This window comes from Cetorhinus maximus, chromosome 6 (assembly GCF_964194155.1).
Source record: "Cetorhinus maximus chromosome 6, sCetMax3.hap1.1, whole genome shotgun sequence".
Taxonomy (NCBI): domain Eukaryota; kingdom Metazoa; phylum Chordata; class Chondrichthyes; order Lamniformes; family Cetorhinidae; genus Cetorhinus; species Cetorhinus maximus.
The window spans coordinates 46974247-47000340 of record NC_135884.1 but is presented as its reverse complement, the minus strand read 5'-3'; the positions used below and the strand labels follow the sequence as shown (position 1 = coordinate 47000340).

At 42.3% G+C, this 26094-nt stretch overlaps 1 protein-coding gene across 1 annotated transcript in view; it reads left to right on the top strand.

The window, feature by feature from the left end:
* LOC144681750 (FERM domain-containing protein 4B-like) overlaps positions 1-26094 on the top strand; it is a 250803-nt gene that overhangs the window by 85245 nt on the left and 139464 nt on the right. The window contains exon 5 of the mRNA XM_078543692.1: positions 7004-7088. Coding sequence (XP_078399818.1) covers positions 7004-7088 — 85 coding nt within the window. The remainder of the gene's footprint in view (positions 1-7003; positions 7089-26094) is intronic.

Below are 26094 nucleotides of genomic sequence, written 5' to 3'. Positions count from 1 at the left end.
AATGACTTGGATGAAGGGACCGAAGGTATGGTTGCTAAATTTGATGATGACACAAAGTTAGGTAGGAAAGTAAGTTGTGAAGAGGACATAAGGAGGCTATAAAACGATATAGATAGGTTAAGTGAGTGGGCAAAGATCTGGAAAATGGAGAATAATGTGGGAAAATGTGAAATTGTCCATTTTTGCAGGAAGAATAAAAAAGAAGTATATTATCTAAATGTTGAGAGATTGCAGAGTTGAGAGATGCAGAGGGACCTGGGTGTCCTAGTGCATGAATCACGAAAGGTTAATATGCAGGAATAGCATGTAATTAGGAAAGCTAATGGAATGTTTATTACGAGGGTAATTAAATATAAAAGTAGGGAGGTTATGCTTCAGTTATACAGGGTATTGGTGAGACCACATCTGCAGTACTGTGCATAATGTTGGTCTCCTTATTTAAGGAAGATGTAAATGCATTGGAAGCAGTTCAAAGAAGGTTTAATAGACTAATACCTGGAATAGGTGGGTTGTCTTATGAGGAAAGGTTGGACAAGTTAGGCTTGTATCCAATGGAGTTTAGAAGAGTAAGGGGCAACTTGATTGAAACATATGAGATCCTGAGGGTTCTTGACAGGGTGGATGTGGGAAGGATGTTTCCTTTTGTGGGAGAATCTAGAACTAGGGGTCACGGTTTAGAAATGAGGGGTTCCTCATTTAAGACAGGGATGAGGAGAATTTTTTCTTCTGAGGGTCGTGAGTCTTTGGGACGCTCTTTCTCAAAAGGCAGTGGTAGCAGAGTCTTTGAATATTTTCAAGGCAGAGGTATATAGATTCATGATAAACAAGGGGGCAAAAGGTTATTTGGGTCGGAGGAAATGTAGAGTTGAGGTTACAATCAGGTCAACCATGATCTCATTGAATGGTGGAGCAGGCTTAAGGGGCCGAGTGGTCTACTCCTGCTCCTAATTCATATGTTTGTATGTTCGTATAATACAATGGTGAACATATTTCTCTGGAATTATTACCCCTATTGCACGTCCTGTTCCTTGATTATCTCAATAAGTATTTTTGATATCCTTATTTCTTTAATTCACTAATCCCACATATTAGGGTAGATCTTACTTCCAGTGAGTTGACCGACAGACTGCACCAACAGCAACCAAACAGACTGGAGCTCTGTTCCAGCCCAACTTCATTTAAATACATCAGTGAACTCGAGTGCACTTCAAGTGCCGTAAACTGTAGGGCCAAATGCTGGAAAGGCCAGGTGGCTCATTTCTCAGCGGACCAATTGACCTCTTGCTGTGCCATAAACTTTCTATGATTCTATAAACTTTCTATGATTCTATGAAAACTCTCTCCCAGATGAGTTTCATAATGCAGTTTGCCAAATCCAGGCGCAATATCGGTGGCCCTGGAGACTGCCCCATTACCAGCATGGTAACTCCCAAGTGGAGCCCAGGGTGGCAGCTGCCCAGATTACTATTTGGGGCTAGAGCCATTCTCGTTACACAAAAATAATTTAAAATTTACCTGCTTTATCGAGTCCCCTTTGGCTCTGCCACCAATAGAACTAGTTGGATAATAAACCATGCACCACTGCCAGTGTAAAGGACCCTCATTTGCAAGTTAAAAGGGCCCCTGCCTGAAACAGACTGGCTCTTCAACTACAGAGCATTAGGCCCCTTTTAAAAAAAAAACAGCAGCCAGAGCCAAGGTGAAATTATCCTCACTTGGTTTAAATGACACCTCATTGGATAATGTGTGTGTGGGGAGAGGAAGGAGTGGGAGGAAATTGGTTACTTGAACTAAGCTCACTTTCCCTGCGTATTCAAAGACTGCTGCAGAAATAAACCTCCATACATATCAACACCTTTAAAACTTTTAATTTTGGTCTACTTTTGGGGCAGCAATGAACAAACAGCCTGTGTTCGACACTTTCCCACATTTCTCCAGTCAGTGAGCTGCAATTAATCAGCATGAAAGTGTTTTTATGTCATGGCATAACATTATATCACTTTGTTGTTCATCTTTAATGGTCCCTCCACATTCACATAGATCCATTGGGTGAACCCAGTTGCAAAAGAACAATCAGCAATCATCAGCGGAGGTACAGGCACTATTGAAGATTTTATTATTTCAAAGAAATTTCTTATCACAACAAAAGGAGGATGGACCTGGAAAAATCTGAGCTGACAAAGGGCATCTTACTTGGCTGCATGTGATTATAATGATATGTTATAACGTAAAAACACTGACATGCTGATTAATCGCAGTTCATCAACAAGAGAAATGTTGGAGTAACAACAGTGGCAAATCTGGAGGCATAAACTGATGCTACACTGCTGTTATCCATGAGTCAGCCAGTATATGCTACAATGCCACTGACTGCATGCCACCCACACATTGAAAGCTGATGATATGCCTTTAGAAGAGGAGGGATAATGTGAGAAACAGAATGGAAAAACTGTAGAGAGAATAAAGGTACCTGGTGACATTGCCTATACATATAATCATACACAGGGCCAGTTAAAAAAATGAACATGGATCAAACCTGTATTGTGGGAGGGAAAGCATATGAAGCACTGTTCATTATTTAAATGAAAAGAGATTGCAGAATGCTGCAGTACAGTGTGATCTGGGTGACCTTGTATATGAATCACAAAAAGTTGGCATGCAGATACAGCAATTAATTAAAAAGGCAATTGGAATGTTGGCCTTTATTGAAAGGGGGATGGAGTATAAAAGTAGTGAAGTTTTGATACAACTATACAGAGCATTGGTGAGACTGCACTAGAGTGCTGTGTATAGTTTTGGGCTCCTTACTGAAGAACGGATATACTGCATTGGAGACAGTTCAGGGAAGGTTCACTAGGTTGATTCCTGGGACGGACAGGTTGCCTTATGTGGAAGGATTGAGCAGGTTGGGCCGATACTCATTGGAGGTTCGAAGAGAGGTGATATTATTGAAACATGAAAAATTCTGAGGGGGCTTGACAGGGTAGATGCTGAGAGAATGGCCAGGATTTTCCAATATCGGCCACCATGGGACCTGAAATTCCCACCCAAAGTCAACAAATGTTTGGCTGGTCCACCAAATTTTCCATCCCGCCAGTGACAGTTTCCGCTGTGTTCCAGACCAGAAAATCCCAGCCAATGTTTCCCCTCTAGAGCTAGGGGGCACAGTTTAAAAATAAGGGGTCTCCTACTTAAGATGGAGATGAGGAGGAAATCCTTCTCTCAGAGGGTTGTTAATCTTTGGAATTCCGTACCACAGAGAAAAGAGGAGGCTGGGTCATTGAATATATTCAAGGCTGAGTTAGACAAATTTTTGATCTGCAAGGGAATCAAGAGTCATGGGGGGCAAGCAGGAAAATGGACTTAAGGCCACAATCAGATCAGCAATGATGTTATTGAATGGCAGTGCAGGCTCAAGGGGCTAAATGGCCAAGCCCTGCTCCTGTTTCTCGTGTTCTTGTGTGCAAGTGAGATAAATTCTTCCTTTGTGTGTCACCTGAATACATGACGTATCTTATAAAATTAGCAAATACAGACACGGCTGCAGAAAACTTTCTGTAAATTACTGATACAGAATCTAAACAGTGAAATTTAAAAATCACACGGAACCAGAGAATGCTTTTGCAATGACACATTTGGTATTCACTGCATCTGATTATTAATATGCCTAAGTTACAGTAAATTTAACCTAAAATATCAACATTTAAAAACGTTAAAGTATAGTTCCACATAATCCATGTGGAATTTTCATACCTGAAATTTTTTGCCACCACTTGCGTGTTATCTGATACTCTATTCAAGTTATGAAAAGTGTGGGCCGTAACTTCCGATGGAGCGGCAATTGAATCGTAGTTCCACTCTGCTTGAAAGTTCTTACCGGAAAGTCCAACCGATCCTATCTTGCCCGACCTTTCGATTCAAGCTGGGCGAGATCTGGTTAGTGCACCACATCCCCGGGGCCTAGAGTCAAGGGCTGTAGAGTCGCAGGTAAGTAAGCCATTCCCCCTTTTTTCCAGCACAAGCTGCCGTAAACCAGGTAAGTTTAAAGGTCCAGCCAGGTTTAAAGGTCTTTGACAAGGTAAGTGTATTAGGTAAATGGGTAGGGTGGGTCAAGTTATGCCTTGGGGGATGGGGGTTGATGGGCCGGGCTTTGGGGGGGACGGTGGGGGAACGGGATGGACCTTTGGCAGGGGAGGTGTCAAGTCAGGTTGTGCCTTTAGGTGGGGGGGGGTTGGATTGTGCCTGGGGGGCGGGCAGTGGGTTTGAGTCAGGCATTGAGCGTTGGTTGGCCTTGGTGGGAGCAGTCATGTTTGGCCGGGCTGGGCCTTAGTGGGTGTCGGGTCGGGTCATGTCTTATGGGGGCAGGTGGTGGGGTTGGGGTGGGGGGGTTGGTGGGGGTGTTGGTGTCGGTTGTCGGGTCTAGTTCAGGCCAGGCCTTGGGGGGTGTGGGTCTGGTTGTGCCTTTGGTATCCCGTGGAGTGGGTGGTAGGGGTGTCCCCTGAGGGCGGTGCCCTGTGGGGTGGAATCCCGTGGAGGGGCAAGTTTCTTGTGGGAGGTTGGGGGAGGCCTGAGGGGGGCAGGGGGGCTGGTGTGGGTCTGCACAATAGTTACCCAGAAGCTAGGAGAGGGTTTAATTCTTCTAACTCTTTCTGGGTAACTATTGATGTAACACAGTCGGAACCATCTGAAGTTTGCGATTTAAATCATAATTTTTGGATAGTTCCCAGTGCAGGGCAACTGCCCATGGGAAGTTTGCACTTCCCAGGCAATTGCTGTGCAATCCTTACCAGGGAACCTCCGGGTGGAGGATTCCCTAGCGCATTTTTGGGGTAACCCACAGATGCCGTGGAGCTCGGAAGTTACGACTCTGCATTTTATAATGTTTTTAACCCATCTTCAAGTTTTGTTTCCATTATTAGTTATTGTTACTGCACCAAGTCTGCCAGGAGTCTTTATAGTCCAAAGTAAATCAATTACTTCAACAGTGAAAGACAAATCAGCTTGAATTATTAATTCAGAAAATATGTTTCCAAAGTCTTTGTTTATCTTGGTTATGTGACTCTTTTCTCTGCCCAGCTCCCAATGGGATGACCAGCTCCGAAGAACTTTACCAAGTTGCCAATATGCCCCCTGCAGGAAAAAAGCAAATTACAAATCAGTTCCATACAATAGCTATATGAAAGACAATGTAGCATATCTTTAGTTCCATGTACTTGAGTTAAGGTAATTTTTAATCCAATACACACTTCACAAAGTGGAAAACTGACATTTTTATTCACTTCAAAAAGACGGAAAATGACATGACATATTATACAGTACTCTGACAGTTAAACTTTCTGATTATGACCTGCCGCCATAATAAGATTTTCAAACGGATGTGTTTTTAACCCTTTATCAGTAGAATTGATGTCATAGTCAAGCATTTTTTTAAAAATCTGTTCATAGGTTTGAAACATAAAACATTTGCACCAAAACACAACTGCATCAAATTGTAACTTTCCATAGGAACATTTGAAAATCAGTGTACTCTGCATCAACAGTTGAAGGGATTGTGTGTGTGGGTGGGTGGTAGGGGAGGCCTGATGAGGCTGGTAATGTAAGTGCAGCTCTTTCTACTTCCAAAATGAATGTCAACATGTCACTCTTGGATTTCATTCTTTGTAAGTTGATTTTTCCTAAACTCTGCTTTTTATGAACTTTATATCCTTCTCTTATGCTGTGTCCGTCTCTTGTTGTTGATACATTATCTGTTCACTCTTAATCTCAGCTCTATTGCTTTGCCTCCAAGATTCCTCTTTCCTGATCAATTCTCTTGCCGTTGTCTTTCTCTGTCTTTGATGTACCGCAACATCATTCTTCTCTCTGAATAAGGGTTTTGTCCATAGACCTAATCCCCCCTGTTGCTCAATAGCATGTAAATAAGAATTACAGGTTCTATACCTTAATATGTTAAACAAGACAGTTAGTCAAATATAATTAAAACCCTGCAGCAAACTAATAGTTTACTGAATTCAAATCCTTTCATCCATCTCAGTGGCCTAATAATGGTTAGGAAGAAAAGATAAATGGGCACCAAGGTAAATTATTCCTACAGATAATTCTTGTCTCTCCCTCCTTCCACAGTTTTGCTGATTGAGACATGCATACAAAGTCCCAGGTTCAATTCCAGCCTGTGCTGAGCTAGCTGATTTCGGATGGGGGTGGGAGGGGGGAGGGGGTGGTGGTGGTAGACATGTATGTATGTGAATGTCAGGCAAGGACAGGATTGCACTCAACTTGATGCCCCAAGGTTAGACAGCCTGCTGACACTCATTTCACAGCAACATCAGCCACTTGTATAAGGTACCAAAGGGTGGGACCACATTCCAACAACGAACAAGTATCTTGGGAGTGGAGGGGAGGAGAAAATAACTTCGGTCTTCTGAGGCTTCTCCGTTAGTCCCGCATTACAAATGGTCATACTAGGTAGAATTAGTGAGATTGGTTTAATAATTTCAGATCTCGAAAACGAAGCTCCTACTTCTCACTCCCAAGTTCTAACTTCAATGATTTTTCATAGTTTCATGCAATCAGAACTGGGAAATCTTTAAGTTTTGTAACCCAGTTTTTGATTTGGAAATTATTTTAGCATATTTCAGGTCTAGTTTGATAATGGAAAAAATATTTTCTCTGTTCTTTTGGTCGACTTGCATCATTCTTCAGCCAAACAGATTTGCTCCTGGAGATCTGTGACTAACCACTAGGAGGTGTACATGAACATCTCAAAGCTGCCTTCCCTTCCAGCGTGCAAACTTATCTTGTTCCTGACTGAGAAGAGTTATATGAACACAGGACCATTGATTACATATAACTTTAGAAGCTGGTTTGATGCCATAAAGTTATGTCCATTTTTAAATGAATAACAAAACAATATATCTTAATTATTTTGTTGCCAATAAATACAGAAATCAGTCAGTTAAAGCTAGTTTTTTGATAAATATATTTTTCAATACATTTGCTTTAGGTTTTATATTGAGAACATATCATTCCTAAAGGACATTACCACTGTGGAATTATTCTTTCTGAATGCAAAATCCAGCATTTACAAGGTAAGAATGTTTAGCCAATATTTTATTTTTCTAAGTATCTTTCAGTTCATGGCAGTAAATATAGATTACAATTATTGCTGCAGAAATCGCAAACTTAAAGCTGCATTTTCCTACAATTGTAAAAGGAAATTTTAAAAACTGTATTTAAAAAATGAAAAACGTTCTGTGTTGGAAAAGCTCTGATTCAAATCCAATCCATTTCATTGGACTGGAGGAGGGTAGATTGTGGGGCTGGTATTTGGATCACTGCTTTCCTTGATCTATATTCATGACTTGGGTGTGCAAAGCACAATTTCAATACTTGCAGATGAAACAAAAATTGGAAGTATTGTGAACTGGTAGGATAGTAATAGACTTAAGAGGACACAGGCTGGTAGAATGGGCAGACACGTGGCAGAGGACATTTAATGTGGAGAAATGTAAAGTGATACATTTTGGCAGGAAGAACAAGGAGAGGCAACAAAAAAGAAAGGATACAATTCTAAAGGCAATTCTAAATGCAGAGAGACTTGGCAGTATATGTGAACAAATTGCTGAAAGTGGCAGGGCAGGTTGAAAAAGTAAGGCATATGGGATCATGGGCTTTGTAAGCAAGGAGGGTTATAGTGAAACAAAAGCAAAATACTGCAGATGCTGAAAGATTATAGTGAACCTTCAGCCTCAACTGGAGTATTGTGTCCAATTCTGGGCACACGCTTTAGAAAGGTTGTGAAAGCATTAGAGAGGGTGCAGAAAGTTTTACGAGAATGGTTCCAGGGTTGAGGGACCTTCAGTTACATGGATAGATTGAAGAAGAAGAAGTTGAAAGGAGATTTGACAGAAGTTTTACAAACCATGAGGGGACTGGACACAGTGGTTAGGCAGAAACTGTTCTCATTGGCAGAAGGGTTGAGAATCAGAGGACACCAATTTAAAGTGGGTGGCAAAAGAACCAAAGGTGACATAGAGGAAAAGTTTTTTTTACACAGTGTTACAATCAGGTTAGGAGGGGTGAGCTGACTGCTCTTTGTCCCACTCCTGGGCTGGTTATAACAGAATTTGAATTTTTAAAAAATATGTGATATTGCCAATTCGATATGTGCTTAACCATGTATAGCTCGGTGTAACAATTAAAGTCAGCCAGAGTTAATAAGTAAGGAGATAGTTTTATTACCAAAACTCACTCAGGTAAAGATACAGAAATTATTAACAAAAAGGTTTAAAATGTACAAATATGTCTAACTTCCTCCAATGTAACAAACATATACTCAACTTTCCCAGGCATGCACAAAAAGAAATAAACTTTACAGAATATTAGATGTTAAAACTTGGCCAAGTAAAAAAATGTAAAATCAGAAAAATTATTCATGGATTGTCCGAATGCTTGTTCATAGCTCGAGAGTCACTTTCCACTGTAGCTGCTGGTACTTGGTTCCAAAGCAGTCGCTCTGCAGTCATGACAGTTGATACTCTTTTCTCTTGAAGACAGTGGTGTTGAGTTGGAATCCTCCTTTAAGAACTCTCAGCTTGCAGCAATGAGGTCTTCTGGTGGGTTTTCAAACCATAAACAAGGCTCAGCTTTGTTGGGAGAGGTTGTTGCCTCTATTGTCCTTGTAGCAGCTATCTGTTAGTTCACATCAGTATATTTTACACCCAAAAGCTGGCCATGTGACCTCTCTCTGGTTTCAATCTGGAGCTTTTAGCCATTGTCTCTGAGAGCTTTGCTGACTGTGTGGCCAGAATTTTCCACCCCTCCCCGCCCCACGTGCCGCTTGGCAGCTCCTCCGTGGCATAGTCAGTGGCACCAGCATATGGGGCCGGAAAATTCCAGCCTGTGTCTCCATAAAGTGATCTTCACAACTGCAACTTAGTAGCTGCTGTAGGCCGCTGTCCTTTGCTTAGCACAAAATGTTCTTTTCAAAAATGTTTTCTTATTTATTATATATATTTATATACAGGCAGATAACATTACAAATTAATATTCTATATAGCATACCTTCATAACAACAGTGAATGGTTAGGATCTAGAATACACTGCCTAAGAGTGTGGTGGAGGTAAATTCAGTTGTGGCTTCTACAGGGATATTGGATAAGCAACTGAAGAGAAAAGAAATTGCAGGGCTATGGTGAAAAGGCCAGGGAGAGGGACTGGCTTAGTTGCTTTTGCTGGCAAAGACACAATGAGCCAAATGGCCCCCTGTGCTGCAACCATTCTATGATTCTGTATTGAAATACAGCCACATCAAGTTTCATTGCTTTACATTGGATGTTTAAAGCTGGCTGTTAATTTCATTTGATGATATCATCACAACACATTATCACACATGGTTGACAACTTTACTAAATCAAGATATTGTGAACATTTATCTCATTGCAAAAAACAACAAAAATCTACTGAGAAAAACCATCAACTCACTTTATCTAGAGACAGTACATTCATATACCATTATAGCCTTTCATCCCAAGCTCCTGTTGACTCCCTACTTTTGGAAATGCTAAGCTATAAGTCACACTAAAAATGAAACAAGTGTTGCCAACATTTCTGTGACCCTCAATTCCACTTGTCAACTAATATGAATGCAGCTCCTTCCTTAATTAATTACCTTCTCTGGAATTTGTTCCACATATCCACTATCCTGTGGGATTAAAAAAAGCATTCTAATCTTGCTCGGCTCTCATGAATTTTGTACTTGACTTTATTGCCATACTTAAGATGCTTTCTTACTGCGGGCAAAGGAAAATCTTAGCATTGTCTGGTAAAATGGCATTAGCAAATGTCTCAGAGCAGGTATGTGTCCTGAACTAGGAGAATCCATGGAACTTTATATAACCACACAAAACATGGTGAGTTTAATTTGGCATAATATAACCCAAAAAAACCTTTGTGAATTTTTATTTGTAGAAAAATCAACCACATTCAAGCAACAAACATGTATGCATTAGACAAGTGAGGTGAGATAATGACCTGCTTTTGAAGATCATTTATAGACATTCTTGAAGACTCGTTTAACAAGTATTTCTGCATTTCTGTATTTCAAGAAAACAGAGCTTGCCTTGCTATGCTTTTAACTTTACAGAGTCAGAGTATGATTTACAAAAGAAGCGACATTGTTGTTTGATCAATTAGTAGATTATAGCTCTGGATCTTGTAACAAAGTGAAGTACGCTATAGAAGCCACTTTACAGGGCTCAGAGTTTATTTCCAGAGAACAGTATCTGCATGCTCATTTTGCCATCAATAAAGCTATTAAATTCCAGCAACATCCATTCCTTCAATATAAGCAATAATTTGGTCCAGTCCATGATTTGGAAAACAATCCTGTTATAAGTTGCATTTAGCAAATTGTCATTGTTGAATGAACAGAAAACCATTCCATAAAATTGATACAATAGTAGCTCTGCAATCTTCAAAATTGAAATATAAATTCTTATTTAAGAGAGGAAAATTCAAAGTGACTTTGGCAGTTCATGTCGAACTTTAAATTCAGTATTTATGAAGTTAGTTGGTACAGGGAAGGGAAGAGAAGCCCACCAGCCTATCATAAAAGCCGAATACAGCCACAAATTACTTACAGGGGTATTGAACTTTTTAAGGAAGACTTGTGTGCTTGTAAAGAAATACAAGCAAGGACACTGAGCAAAAGATGACTAATAATGTAAAGTGACCACTTTCTGGAAAATTCGTATGGGTATTATACTTAACAGATCTGTCCTGAGAGAACATGGAATGTCGCACCTGAAAAGGTGTCATGGCCTTCATCAAGCAGAGACACTTGAAAGGGAGATAGGGAAGATGCGAAAGACTGAGCTTTAATCTCCTGTGGTTGCAGAGTCAAAAGATTGATTACCACACCTCAGCAGGCACATAAAACCCATATCCTGTTGATTCATAACTCTTGGTTCAAGTCAAAATTCAGTGCATATGGGGTAAGAGGTGCTGTAGATAAGGTTTACTGCAAGAAGTGTGACTTAAATTAGAGTGCTGGAAGTTGGGTAATTAAGTGAGTTAGGGAAAGAAGAGATGGAGGTGCTCTTTTTCTTTCTGCTTTCTAAATTTCTCAGCCTTCACGAAGTTGTTGTACTCTTCCACAGGAGAAGAAGCTAGTTATTTGGTGAGTATCTGGTAAGTGACTAAGGTTTATTCTATTCCTAAGGTTCAAATTAGTCTAGCAACTGGTGATAAGGTTAATAAAATATATAAAAATAAAAGTAGAATATATAATTGTATGAAATAATAAAATAGTTAATTAGAACATATTAAGGGTGTCAGGACAGATGATGTGTCACAGCTGCAGCATGTGGGAGCTCCTGGGTGCCAGTTTGATCCAGGGCAAACACGTCTGCAGTAAGTGTTTGAAGTTTGAGCAACTTCAGCTCAGAATTTATGAGCTGGAGGCTGAACTATAGACACTGCGATGCATCAGGGAGGGGGAAAGTTACCTTGATTCTTTGTATCAGGAGGCAGTCACACCTCTTAGGATGGAGTCTTCTGATTTGGTCAGTGCTCAGGGACAGGAAAGTGTGACTGTGAATGAGGCAGGTAAGGGGACTTGGGGCGGCGGGAGTGCAGGAGTGTGAGTCTTTGCAATTGTCCAACAGGTTTGAGGGTTTTTCAGCTTGTTTGGGTGAGAGTGGGGGCTGCAGAGTGGATGAGCTAATTAGCCATGGCACCATGGTACAGGAAACCATTCAAGTGGGGGGAGAAAAAAGAAATGTAGTGGTAGTAGGGGATAGTATGGTCAGAGGGATTGACACCATTCTCTGCAGCAAAGAGCGTGAGTCCAGATGGTTGTGTTGCCTGCCCGGTGCCAGGGTGCAGGACATCTGCTCGGGGCTAGAGAGGAACTTGCATTGAGTGAGGGAGGACCCAGTCATCGTGGTCCATGTAGGTACTAACAACATAGGCAGGACAAAGAAAGATGTTCTGCACAGTCAGTATGAAGACCTAGACACCAAAACGCCAAATTAAGAAGCAGATCCTCAAAGGTTCAAATCTCTGGATTATTGCCTGAGCCACGTGCACATTGGCATAGGACAAATCAGATTAGAGAGACAAATGTGTGGCTGGTGTGGGAGATGTGGGTTCTGGTTCATGGGGCACTGGCACTAGTACTGAGGAAAGTGGGGTCTGTACCTTTGGGACAGTCTACACCCAAACCGAGCCGCATAACTAGGGAAGTAGAGAGGGTTTGAAACTGAATAATGGGGGCAAAGACTCAAATTTGGGAAGATGTGAGCAAAGGCAAGACAAAAGAAAAGGTATTATTATGGGAAATGAAAAACAGACCGTGACAGGAAGGGATAGAGAGTACAAATCTAACAGTAAATCAACAGATGAAACTAGAGGTTATAAAAAGAATAAAAGGATAAAACTAAAAGCTCTGTATCTGAATGCATGTAGCATTCAAAGCAAAACAGATGAACTGAGAGCGCACATAGAAATAAATAATTATGATTTGATAGCCATTACAGAGGCACGGCTGCAGGGGGACATGGATTGGGACATGAATATTGAAGGGTACAAGATATTTAGGAAGGACAGGAAGCGAGGAAAAGGTGGAGGGATGGCTTTGTTAGTTAATGATGATACTAGCACAATAGAGAGGGATGACCCAAGTTCAGGAAACCAGATTTGGAAAGGGTTTGGGTAGAGATGAGAAATCGTAAAGGCAAGAAGTCACCTGTGAGAGTTGTGTACAGGCCCCTAACAGTAACCACATGATGGGTTGAGCATAAAGGAAGAAATAATTAGAGCTTATCCAAAAGGCATGGTGATAATCATGGGAGATTTTAATTTACATATAGACTGTGTTATGGCACAGCAGATGGTAAATGCTGAGCTGCTCAAACCCCAGAAGGAAACTTGAAACAGCTGCCACAACTGTTTTGCAATTGGTATTTTATTTTGAGATGCATGCCTTGAATTCAGTAGTAATAAGTCCACCAAGTCTTAGAGGTTCTTTACAAAAGTAAACATTTATTAATAGAAGAAAAGATTTTAAGCACATACATAGGTCTATAAATTACTACTATAATAACTTCTAACTCCCCTAATTAATCTGACTCTCAGTTACACCTCCATTAAGGCAACAGTAAACAGAACAGATTTCAACAGACCCAGGCAAAGCATACAATACCCCAGACAGTGAGATTCACAGTGAGTTTTCTTAGCTTCGGTTCCTGTAGACAGCAACTTGATGCCTAGAGACTGGAGGCTTTTCACACTTGCGTTAAATCTTAGAATTCCTTCCCCCTTTCACATAACCTCAGCTCTTTTATACATGTCTCTCCCATTTAATGCAAGTTCCATTGTTCCTACATGTTTTGCAACTTTACTTTTCTCATAATATAAATCTTTTCATAGTACTCATATTATAAGTAACCTTTGGGAAAAATAAACACACTGTTTGGCTTAGCCTCTTTTGGATGGGTGTAACACCTTACCATCTCTTTGAAATTCATTACTCTGGCTTACCTAAAAATGCAAATGTTCCTCTCAGCTCACATTCTAAAACTTCAGCCATGTTTACGTGTTTAGCATTTCAAACCTAGCTTCCCTTTTGGTAACTCAGAAGTTCCAGACTAGCTGTCTTCAATTCAATTAAGTCCACCCCCACACACACATATACATACATAGAAACTAATCCAAAGTCCACTATTAACCTACCTTTTCAATAAATCAGAATAATATTATGAAAATTATATTTTCATGACAACTGGAAAAGTCAGATGGCCAAAGATATCCCAGATGAGTTTTTTTAGAAAAGCATGTTCTGGAGCCAACCAGAGAACAGCATATACTAGGCCTGATATTGCCTGGGGAACAAAGAAATGGCTGACCAACTAAATACATATTTTGGTTCTGTCTTCACAAAGGAGGGCACAAATAACATACCAGAGATGTTGGGGAACACAGGGTTTGGTGAGAGGGAGGAACTGAAAGAAATCAGTGTTAGTAGTAGGGAAGTGGTGTTGGAGAAATTGATGGGATTGAAGGCCGATAAATCCCCAGGGCCTGATAATCTACATCCCAGAGTACTTAAAGAAGTGACCCTAAAAATAGTGGATGCATTGGCGGTCATCTTCCGAGGTTCTATAGACCCTGGAACAGTTCCTACAGATTGGAGGGTAGCTCATGTAACCCCACTATTTAAAAAGGGAGGTAGAGAGAAAACACGGAATTATAGACCAGTCAGCCTGACGTCAGTAGTGGGAAAAATTCTAGAGTCCATTATAAAAGATTTAATAGCTGAGCACTTGGAAAACAGTGGCAGAATCGGACAGAGTCAGCATGGATTTACAAAAGGCAAATCATGCTTGACAAATCCACAGGAGCAGGGATGTCTTGCTGCAATTATACAGGGCCTTGGTGAGACCACACCTGGAATATTGGGTGCAGTTTTGTTCTCCTTATCTGAGGAAGGATGCTCTTGCTATAGAGGGAGTGCAGCGAAGGTTTACCAGACTGCTTCCTGGGATGGTGGGACTGACATAGAGGAGAGATTGAGTCAGTTAGGATTATACTCGCTGGAGTTCAAAAGAATGAGGGGGGATCTCATAGAAACCTATAAAATTCTAACAGGACTAGACAGGGTAGATGCAGGAAGGATGTTCCCAATGGTGGGGGAGTCCAGAACCAGGGGTCGCAGTCTGAGAATGTGGGGTAGACCATTTAGGACTGAGATGAAGAGAAATTTCTTCACCCAGAGAGTGGTGAGCCTGTGGAATTCACTACCACAGAAAGTAGTTGAGGCCAAAACATTGTATGTTTTCAAGAAGGAGTTAGTTTTAGCTCTTGGGGCGAAAGGGATCAAAGGATATGGGGAGCAAGCGGGAGCAGGCTATTGAGTTGATCAGCCATGATCATAATGAATGGCGGAGCAGGTTTGAAGGGCTGAATGGCCTACTCCTGCTCCTATTTTCTATGTTTCTATTGTGCAATGACATGGGAGTAATTAATGATCTCATAGTGAAGGCATAGTGAAGCAGCGACCATAATATGATTGAATTTTACGTTTAGTTTGAAGGAGAGAGGAGTGGGTCTGAGACTAAGTTTTTAAACTTAAATAAGGGCAATTATGAGGGCATTAAAGCTGAGTTGGCTAAAGTGAATTGGCAAATTAGGTTAAGGGATAGATTAATAGAGATGCAATAGCAAATATTTAACAGAATATTTCAGAATGCACAGAATAGATACATTCCAATTAGTAAGAAAAAGTCCAAGGGATGGACACACTGTCTGTGGTTAACTAGAAAGTGTAAAGATAGTGTTAAACTTAAAGAAAAAGCATATCATTGTGCAAAGTTAGGTGGAAGGCCAGGGATTGGACAGAATATAAGGAACAGCAAAGAATGACTAAAAGACTAATGAGGAGGGAAAAATTAGAGTATGAGAGAAAGCTAGCCAGAAATATAAAAACAGATAGTAAGAGTTTTTATAAATATTTTAAAAAGAAAAGAGTTAAAGTGAGCGTTGGTCCTATAGAAAGTGAGTCCGGAGAATTGATAATGGAAAACAAGGAGATGGCAGATGAATTGAAGAGGTATTTTGTATCAGTTTTCACTACAGAGTATACAATTAAAATGCCAGAAGCAGCTGTAAATCAGGAAATGGAAGTGGAGAAGGAAGTCAGGAAAATTACAGTTAACAGAGAAGTGGTGCTGAGTAAATTGTTGGAGCTGCGGGCTGACAAGAGTTCGGGTCCTGATGGACTTCATCCTAAAAGAAGTGTCTTGTGAGATAGTTGATGCATTGGTTTTAATTTTCCAAAACTCCCTAGATTCAAGGAAGATCCCATTAGATTAGAAGATAGCAAATAAAACTCCATTATTCAAAAAGGGAGGGAGACAGAAAGCAGGAAACTACAGGCCAGTTAGCTTAACATCTGTTGTGGGGAAAATGTTAGAAGCTATTGTTAAAGAAGGTATAGCAGGGCACTTGGATAAGCTCAAGGTCATCAGTCAGAGTCAACATGGTTTTGTGAAAGGGAAGTCATGTTTCACCAACTTATTGAAATTCTTTGAGGAAGTAACATGTTCTGTGGATAAAGAGGAACCAGTGGATGTACTATACTTAGATTTCTAGAAGGCATTTGATAAAGTGCCACATCAAAGGTTATTATGGAAAATAAAAGCTCATGGTATAGGGGGTAACATATTGGCATGGATAGAAGATTGGCTGGCTAACAGGAAGCAGAGAATAGGCATAAATGGGTCTTTTTCAGGTTGGCATGCCACAGGGATCAGTGCTGGGATCGCAACTGTTTACAATTTATATAAATGACTTTGATGAAGGGATTGAAGGGATGGTTGCCAAATTTGCTGATGACACAAAAGATAGGTAGGAAAGTAAGTTGTGAAGAGGACATAAGGAGGCTACAAACAGATATAGATAGGTTAGGTGAGTGGACAAAGATCTGGCAGATGGAGTATAATTTTGGAAAATGTAAAATTATCCACTTTAGCAGGAAGAATAAAAGAGAAGCATATTATCTAAATGGTGAGAAATTTCAGAGCTCTGAGGTGCAGAGGTACTTGGGTGTCTGAGTGCATGAATCACAAAAGGCTAGTATGCAAGTACAGCAAGTAATTAGGAAAGCTAACAGAATGTTATCATTTATTGTGAGGGGAATTGAATACAAAAGTAGGGAGATTATGCTTCAGTTGTACAGGGCACTACTGAGATCACATTTGGAGTACTGTGTACAGTATTGGTCACCTTATTTAAGGAAGGATGTAAATGCATTGGAAGCAGCTCAGAGAAGGTTTACCAAACTAATACCTGAAATGGGTGGGTTGTCTTATGAGGAAAGTTGGACAGACTAGGCTTGTATCTACAGAAGTTTAGAAGAGTCAGAGATAGCTTTATTGAAACACATAAGATCCTGAGGGGTCTTGACAGGGTAGATGTGGAGAGGATGTTTCCTCTTGTGGAAGAATCTAGAACCAGGAGCCACTCTTTACAAATAAGGGGTCGCCCATTTAAAACAGAGATGAGGCAAAAGAATTTCACTCAGGAGGTCATGAGTCTTTGGAACTCTCTTCCTGAAAAGGTGGTGGAAGCAGAGTCTTTGAATATTTTTAAGGTAGAGGTGGATAGGTTCTGGTAAGCAAGGGGAGGGGTGATAGGTTATTGGCAGTAGGTGGGTTGCAGATTTCAGGTTACTATCAGATCAGCCATGATCTTATTAAATGGCAGAGCAGGCTTGAGGGGCTGCTCCTTGTTCATATGTGGAATATATAAAATGGTCAGAGCTCAAAGAAAACAAACTCCGGGGACAAGACATGTTTTTTTTCCCCTTACATGAATACACAGGGAAAATGGGTTAAAAAGCTAGCTACAGCGCAGTGCTTGTCTGCTAGCATGCTAGTGTACTTTGAGTGTGACAGCACAAGAAGGCCAACTGGTCACCCCTGCAGTTGGAGGCGAACTCTCTTTCTCTCTCTCTCTGTTACTGGAGGCAGGGCTCAGCAAAGCCACACTCAAAAATAAAATACAACAGTTTCTTCAGTTACCCTGCAGAACCAAGTGTCTCCAAACCGACTGCTAAACTGCCAAAGTCAGCTCTACCAGAATCACCCAACTTAACAGCTGCACCGTTACACCATCTACACCTCACAGACAAGCCAAAGACTGATTCGTATATTTTCTTTAACTTTTATTTTTGGACTCTTAACTTCTCATTTCTGATCTGTGTGTATGTGTGGTGCATTTTTATTATTTTTCTCCGGTTTTTAGTAACTAATAAACTTACTCTTTCTTTGACTCAAGAAAGCCTGGTTAAATTGGCTCCTTCTAAAACAAAAATACATTTGGACTGGGTAAAGATCTCAATGGGGGGAAGGGATCCCTTTTAAATCAACCTTGTTGCGACCAATCGAAGGGGTTGAAGAAAGAAAGGGAGCCAGCTCACTCCTCCTCACCCTGGAGCATAACAATTTGGGGTCCCGTTTGGGAAGTTAACAAATTGGGGGACCTCGCCTGGGGACCGGTCGTAATGAATTGGGAGCTCAGTGCCAGAATAGTTCCCACAGACAAAATGAAAGAATTAGAGTGGGGAATGTAAATTGTTCCTTTGAAATCAATTTTTAAAAAACACAGAGGTTTTCTTAAGTCTGCCCCTACTAAAGTGTAAAAATGTCCACGATTGATGCCAGTGTTTTTATAGATGAAAGGAACGTTAGTTATGAAGATTTAACAGTTCTGTCCCTTGAACAGTCAAAAGAGCTAGCGAGGCACTTAGGATTAGAATTTCGCCCGAAAGCCAGAAAACCCGAAATTTCAAAAAGGGTGGCCAACAGTCTACAGGTGGAAATTGAGGACGATGAAATGGATAGGGGAGCGGTAGAGTGATTAAAATTGTAGCAGCTGAAATTAGAATTTCAGGATAAAGGTAGGAAAGGGCACGGAGAGGAGAGAGAGAATTTCAGGACAGAGAAGGGAGTTTAAACTAAAACAGCTCAAGCTGAGGGGCAGGAACCCTACTGTGTCCCTTGGAGATCCCACTAGCTCAGACCGAAGGGCTGAGGCAATCCGGTTTGCTCATTTAATCCCTAAATTTGATGAAGCAGAGGTGGAAGCCTCCTTTCAAGCAGTTAGCACAGCAGTTAAAGTGGCCACTCCAACGTTGGTCCCTACTACTGCAGAGTAAGCTTTCAGGAAAAGCTCATGGGGTTTACTCCCTCTTGCCTGAGGAAAGTGCCACTGACTATGAGGCAGGAAAAAGGGCTACTTTGAGTGTATAGCAGATAGTGCCGGGGGCGTATCGTCAGAAATTCCGTACCCTCAGGAAGCAGCCTGACCATAAATGCCTGGAATTTGAAAGACTTGAGCAAGTTGCTTTTGACCAGAAGCCACTTATGAAAACCTCCATGAAATAATTCTCCTTGAGGAGTTTAAAAACTTTTAAAAACCATTCCCAATAAGAACACACCTCGAGGAACAGAGGGTGACAGGAGCCAGGCAGGCAGCCACACTGGCTGATAATTATGAGCTGATCCACAAACCCTTGTCCCAGAAGAGGCAATCCCCGAATCACCCCCAACCAACTGGAAAGGATAAAAATGGAGAGAGTGATATAAAACTGAGCACCAGTGGGGGAGAGGGAAATGCTGGGTGCCCTCTTCAGGGCAGAAAGGGTGGTGCTGACATGAAAAGTGAGGCCAAGGAGCCTATGTATTTTAAATACCTAAAGGTAGGGCACCTCCAGGCCAACTGCTGGAGTTATAGGAAAAACCAGCAGGATTTATCAGGGCACATACACCCCTTGCAGAGAATGGGAGTCAGTTAGAAAGCATAGCAGACCAGGCTATGGTTCTGACTGTGGTTGCAAATCCCTGTAGATGCAGTTCCAAGGGTGCGGGTGAGGTTAAACAAATCCTTGAGAGTTACAAGGATTTTATATCTGAACAAAGGTTGGCCACATTTCCCCAGGGTGAGGCAAGTTAGTCTATAGTGATAATGAGGGGTACAAGGGCCAGCCAAACTCTACTGATGAGAAGATGCATGACTTTTCCACAGTAAGTGCCAAGGTGTTGGTAAAGGTGTTGGTGAAGGAGGGTACATGGCCATTCTCTTATGCCGGGTGCATTTGGCGTGCTACCTTGTGTCAGGACCAGTGACTGTGGGAGTCGTTCCAGTTTGCCTGAAGACGGGGTCGGCCTACTCCTCGGCAGTGACCTGGCGAGATCGAAGGTAATAGCATCCCAGTGGTCTTAGAGAGGCCCACTGAGGTCAGGGAGACAGAACAGCTGCAGAACAAAGTGCCTGGCATTTTCCCTGACTGTGTGGTAACGCGGTCTATGGCCAGACAAGCTCCATCAGTGGAGACTGAAGTGCCACTGCAGACAGAAAGAACCTACGGTCTGGTTATCTGAAACCTTTTTGGAAGTCTAGAAGACACTAAGGAGGTAATAAATAGACCTCCCTTGGTAGCGGTGTAGCAAACTGACCAACTGTTAAAAACATCAACTCAGGCTGCCCACGCTGAAGCTGAGGCAGGAGCAGTCCCATTAAAAATGAGGTGCTAATGAGGAAATGAAGACCCCCTCACTGACCTGCAAATGAGGAGTGGACAGTGGTGCCACCGAGGTACCATAGGGAAATATTATGGCTAACTCATGAAATCCCGATGGCTGGGCATGTCGGTATATGCAAAACCCAAGACCGCATTAGCTAGCATTTTTACAGGTCGCACCTCCACGTGTTTGTAGTAAGGTCTTGCCACACCCGCCAGGCCATGGGAAAACCGCAACCTGCAATAAAATCTGCACCTATGGTGCCTGTGCCGGCTTTTGGGGAGCCATTCAGCAAGGTGTTAGTGGACTGTGTGGGGCCTCTGCCCAAAACAAAAGTGGGGTACCAGTATATCCTTACCATCATGGACATAGGTACCTACTTCCCAGAGGCTGTTCCCCTGAGAACCAGATCTGCCAAAACAGTGATGCGGGAATTAACCCAATTCTTTACCAGATATGATCTACCTACTGAGATCCAGTCGGATCAGGGCTCAAATTTCATGTCCAAAATATTCCAGGGAGTCATGGGTAACCTGGGCGTGACCCAGCTGAAGTCTTCAGCGTATCACCCGCAGTCACGGGGGGTGCTAGAATGGTACCACCAGATCCTAAAAAAATGATCAAGGCTTACTGCCACGAGTACCCCTGGGACTGGGATAAAGGGCTAGGTTTTCTTCTGTTCGCCACCAGAGACTCACCCAATGAGTCCACCAATTTTACTCCGTTTGAATTAGTTCACGGGCACCAAGTGCAAGGGCCTCTGAAACTAATCAAGGAGAGGTTTTTAGACAAACTGAGGAAGTCTCCATGTTAGAATACATAACAGTGTTCCGGGACCGACTCATGTGAGCCTGTGATGTTGTCCGAGAACACTTAAAAATGTCCCAGACAGCTATGAAGAAATAGGCAAACAAACATGCCATGGCCCGAACCTTTCAGCCAGGAGACTATATGTTAGTACGCCTACCAATACCAAGTGAACCCCTAAAAGCCCAGTTCAGTGGCTTGTACAGAGTAACAAAGAAGCTCAGGAAAGTAAACTGTCTAACTGAGACCCCAGATCAGAGGAAAAAGCAAATGCTGTGTCATGTCAACATGATAAAAAAAATTAAGCCGAGAAGGGGACAAGCAGGTAATGGTCTGTCCCATTGCCACCAACCTAAAGGATGAGGGTAGCAATGGGGATGAATTGGAGAGAGATGTGGGTAAAGCCCACATTGAACCCCCTACTACCCGGCTAACCAACACAGAGATACTAGTGAACTTAGACTCCTTTTTCACTCAACTATGTGCAGAACAACGAGCAGATTTGACAAGGCTGCTCACTTTATTTAAAGGCTTATGCAGAGACAAACCAGGCTGCACTGCACTAGCTCTACATGATAATGTGGGAGAGGCCCCTCCCATAAGGCAACATCCCTATCGTCTAGGCCTAGAAAAGCTGGCCTAGGTTCGGAGGGAGATTAACTACATGCTGGAGCATCAACTAATAGATCCTGTCAGCAGTAGCTGGAGCTCCCCAGTTGTGCTCATGCCCAAGGTTCTGCACTGATTACCAAAAAGTTAATGCAGTGAGTGACCAGAGCTGACTCCTACTCAATACCCTGCCTGGAAGACTGCATAGATAGAGTAGGTAAAGCAGCCTACATTACAAAGATAGATTTACTCAAGGGATACTGGCAAGTTCCCTTGACTGCGCGCAGGAAGGAAATCTCCATCTTCGTAACTCTGGATGGGTTATACCAGTGTCAAGTTATGCCATTTGGACTCCAAAATGCCCCAGCCACCTTTCAAAGGCTGATGAACCAGGTAGTGGTGGGCTTAGCCAATTGTATAGTGAACCTAGATGACCTCCTAGTGTACAGCAACACCTGGGAAACTTACTTAGAGCAACTGGAAGCCTTCTTCCAGAAAATACTGCTTTCCTAGTGGTCAGCTGACCTAGTGGTCAATCTCGCAAAGAACGAGTTTGCTCAAGCTCAGGTGACCTATCTAGGACAAGTAGTGGGTCAAGGACAAGTCCTGCTCGGAGCCACAAAGGTATAAGCAGTAGCACAGTTCCCCATTCCTACAACGAAACAGGAAATCATGAGGTTTTTGGGGATGTGTGGATTCTACCATGAGTTTGTCCCAAACTTCAGCACAGTAGCTGACAGACCTACTACAGAAAAAAGCAAAGGTAGTATGGACCGAGAAATGCCAGACAGCTTTTGAAAAACTAAAAGCTATTTTAATAGGTGAGTCTGTGCTTGCTGCTCCAGACTTTAACCAAACATTTAAAGTAGATATCGATGTGAGTGACATCAGGGTAGGGACTGTCCTTTTCCAGGAAGATGAATCAGGGATAGAGAGACCAATCGGGTACTTCTCCAAAAAACTAAACAAGCATCAGACATGGTACTGCACAGTGGAGAAGGAAACCCTCAGTTTGTTACTGGCTCTCATACACTTTGAGATATACCTCCGAAATAGATACAGAGAGACCACAGTCTATACTGATCACAACCCTTTAACCTTTGTGGAAAAGTTTAAGACACAGAATGTCAGGTTATTCCGTTGAAGTTTGTTCCTCCAACAGTACCACATAAAAATCACCCACATTCCCAGGAAACCAAATGTGATTGCAGACGCCCTCTCCAGAACTTAAGAGACCAAGTTAGAACTGAAGAAATAATATTGACCAAGGCTAGGAGAATGAATGCGTCTGTCTGTGTTTGGTGTTTTATTTTTTTTTTTCCTTTGTAATGAAATGAGAAGTAATATCATTTCATTCGTGGTGCAGGGTAAGTATCATAAAAGCTGATTATAGCCACAAGTTACTTATGGACATATTGAACTTTTTAAGGAAGGCTTGTGTGTTTTTAAACAAATGCAAGCATGGACACTGAGCAAAAGATGACTAAAGTAAGCACCTTCTAGAAAATTCCTCTGAGGATTATGCTGACAGTCCTGAGAGAATATTGAATGTCATCCCTGAAAAGGTGTCATGGTCTTCTTCAAGCAGAGACACTTGAAAGGGAGGTAGGAAAGGTGTAAAAGACTGAACTTTAATCTCCCGTGGTTGCAGAGACAAAAGACTGATTACCATGTCTCAGCAGGCATCTAAAATCGATATCCTGTTGATTCATATCTCAGAATGTGTAAAATGGTCAGAGATCAAAGTAAAAAAGACTCTTGTGCAAGACATGGGGTAGAATCGTCCCAGATTTGCACTAAGTGCAGTAGCGGGCATATAAAACGACGTTTGACCCACCAGCCGTGATGGCAGATTTTCACGTTGTATGATCCCAAACCCGCCACATTATTTATGCATTCCTGGGAAACACGCCATTTCCATTGCCAGCGGGCTCCAATTTGCCTGCCACACTGTCACTTCGCCATTTCATCACGCCAGGCACCATATTTAAAGTGCAGCCACGATCAGTGCACCTAGCCCAGGACTACAGCAAACAAGGCATGGCCCCGAAAGATAAGAAGACTGCAGCCCTCAAGCATCCTTTGGACACTGTGGAGGCCCGCTGTGATGTCCTCAACCTCCGTTCTGCTCACAGGAGAGGCGGCAACATTGCCACTATGGCTTAGTAGGTGATGGCAGTGGTGATCAGTACTAATGCTGCACTAAAAAGGTTGGCCATACAATGCAGATAGAAGATGGATGATCTCATCTGTGCAGCCAGAGTATGGCCACCATCTCATCACCCTAAACTCTCACACTCAAGCCCATCATACATTCACTGGCATCTCACTCGCTGCCAGCTCAAGAGACAACGCCACCCATTCTCTCTTACATACCCATTCATGTTCATCTGGCCTCATCACCTCTGGAGACTGCCTCCTCAGGCATCACCATCTTGAGGCCATTTGCACAGATCAACATGTGCCCCCACACACATCCTGGGTTACCTTCCTTCCCCATTACAGCCATCGTCCTGCAGCCTCTTCCCTTGCCTGAAGCCACTTCTCCCCCTTTGCCAAGTAAGCCCTAACCCTGCAGCCATTGAAAAGCCACCCACATATGGCTGACCTGGTAGGCAGAGACCTGCTGTGAGCCCCCCTAAAAGTGATGTGGTGCTGTCTGTGAAGCCTGACACTGATGACTGTGAATGCTGACCGAAGCAAGGTGGGCAAACAAACCTTGAGGTCCCAGGTGAAGTGCAGCCCGCCAAGTACACGTCGCTTATGTGCTATTGTGAAACACGTCGGCGTGTTTTCCCGCCGACATGGGCGGATGATCCAGCAGGGTGGGGGACAATTCCAACAGGCTGGCATAATAATGCTATGCTGATGTATTACTATGAGGCTCCGAAGTTCAATGGTGGAGAACGTGGCTTGCCATCGGCGGGCTGAGCGGACGATCGCAAACTGCTTTCACGCTTTCATGAAACCGATCACACCATATTGTCCATTGGTGCCACCAAACACTCCCAAAGCTGGCGGGCGTGGAAAATCCATGTTTTTTTTCTCTTACAGGAATACACAGGGAATTATGGGTTAAAAAGCTAGCTGCGGAGTGCTTTATGCTAGTGTGACAGTGTGCTGTGAGAGTGACAGCACAAGAAGACCAACTGGTCACCCCCGCAGTTGCAGGTGAACTCTCCCTCCCTGTTGCTGGGGGCAAAGTTCAGCAAAGCTATAATCAAAAAGGAAATAGGACAGGTTATTCAGCCAACCTGCAGAACCAAGTGTTTCCAAGCCAACTGCTAAATTGCCAAAATCAGCTCTACCTTAATCACCCAGCTTAACAACCGCAACGTATGCCATCTATGCCTCACAGGCAAAAGCCAAAGACTGATTCATATATCTTTTTAAGCCATTATTTGGACTTTTAACTTCTCATATCTGATCTGTATGTATGTGTATTGCACTTTCATTATTTTTCTCAGGTTTTTAGTAATTAGTGAACTTACTCTTTCTTTGGCTCAATAAAGTCTGGTTAAATTGGCTCCTTCTGAAACATAAATATATTTGAACTGGGAAAAGGTATCCACGGGGGAAGGGATCCCTTTTAAATTAACCCTGTTGCGACCAGCTGAGAGGGTTGAATAAAGAAGGTGAACCAGCTAATTCCTCCTCACCTGGGAGCATAACAAAATTGGAGTCCCGTTCAGGAAGTTAACAAATTAGAGGACCTCTCCCGGGGACCAGTTGCAACAAGCCCTTATCTTAGCCCTTACTCCTTTCCTTCACCTGTTCACATATCACTATAATCACATCATTTGGATTTGATAGATGTGATAGAGTGAAATTAACTCTAAACTAGAATTATAGAATTGTGTGTGTACATGTGCGTTCATTTATGAGGTTATCCTCTTAAGAAGCATAAGAATACAACATTTTTGAGCTTGAGTATTGCTGAAAAAAGAGCCATGTCTAAGCTTTTCATCTTGCATTCATCAGGACACTCACAAGAATACCAATATAAGGGGAAAAAAACAATTTATACTGTATGAGAAGGGAATGCTGATTGGTTGGCAAGTGGATTCTGATTGGTAGAGGCATTGCCTTGGAGAATGCACCAATTGATAGTGACTGACAGTTACACACACCATAAGATTGGTCTTATCGGCAATCTCATAAATAGGGCTTGAGCCATTTACTCACCATGCAAGCTTGATGCTGAAATAGGACGCATCAAAGGCATCCTGCGGGATAATGGTTACCCTGATCAGATCATTTCACGCTGTATATCACACAATTCATGAACAGACCTTAAGGCCATCACATTTGGCCCTGAAAAGTGCCCAGTCTACCTTAGATTACCCTGGAAGGGCAAGGTATTTCAAAAATTTGAGCAACAGATGAAGTTGGCTGTTTCACACTGCTACTATGCAGTAGCAACACGAGTGGTATTTGCCACTAACAGGATGCTGCTGTCAAGCCAAGATGACCTATCACACAAATGAGTAATGTGGTGTATGAATTTCAGTGCCAGTGTGATGCTAGGTATGTAGACCATACGTTTCAAAGACTAGTGCATCGTATTAAACAGCATGTCCCAGCTGCTGTTCAC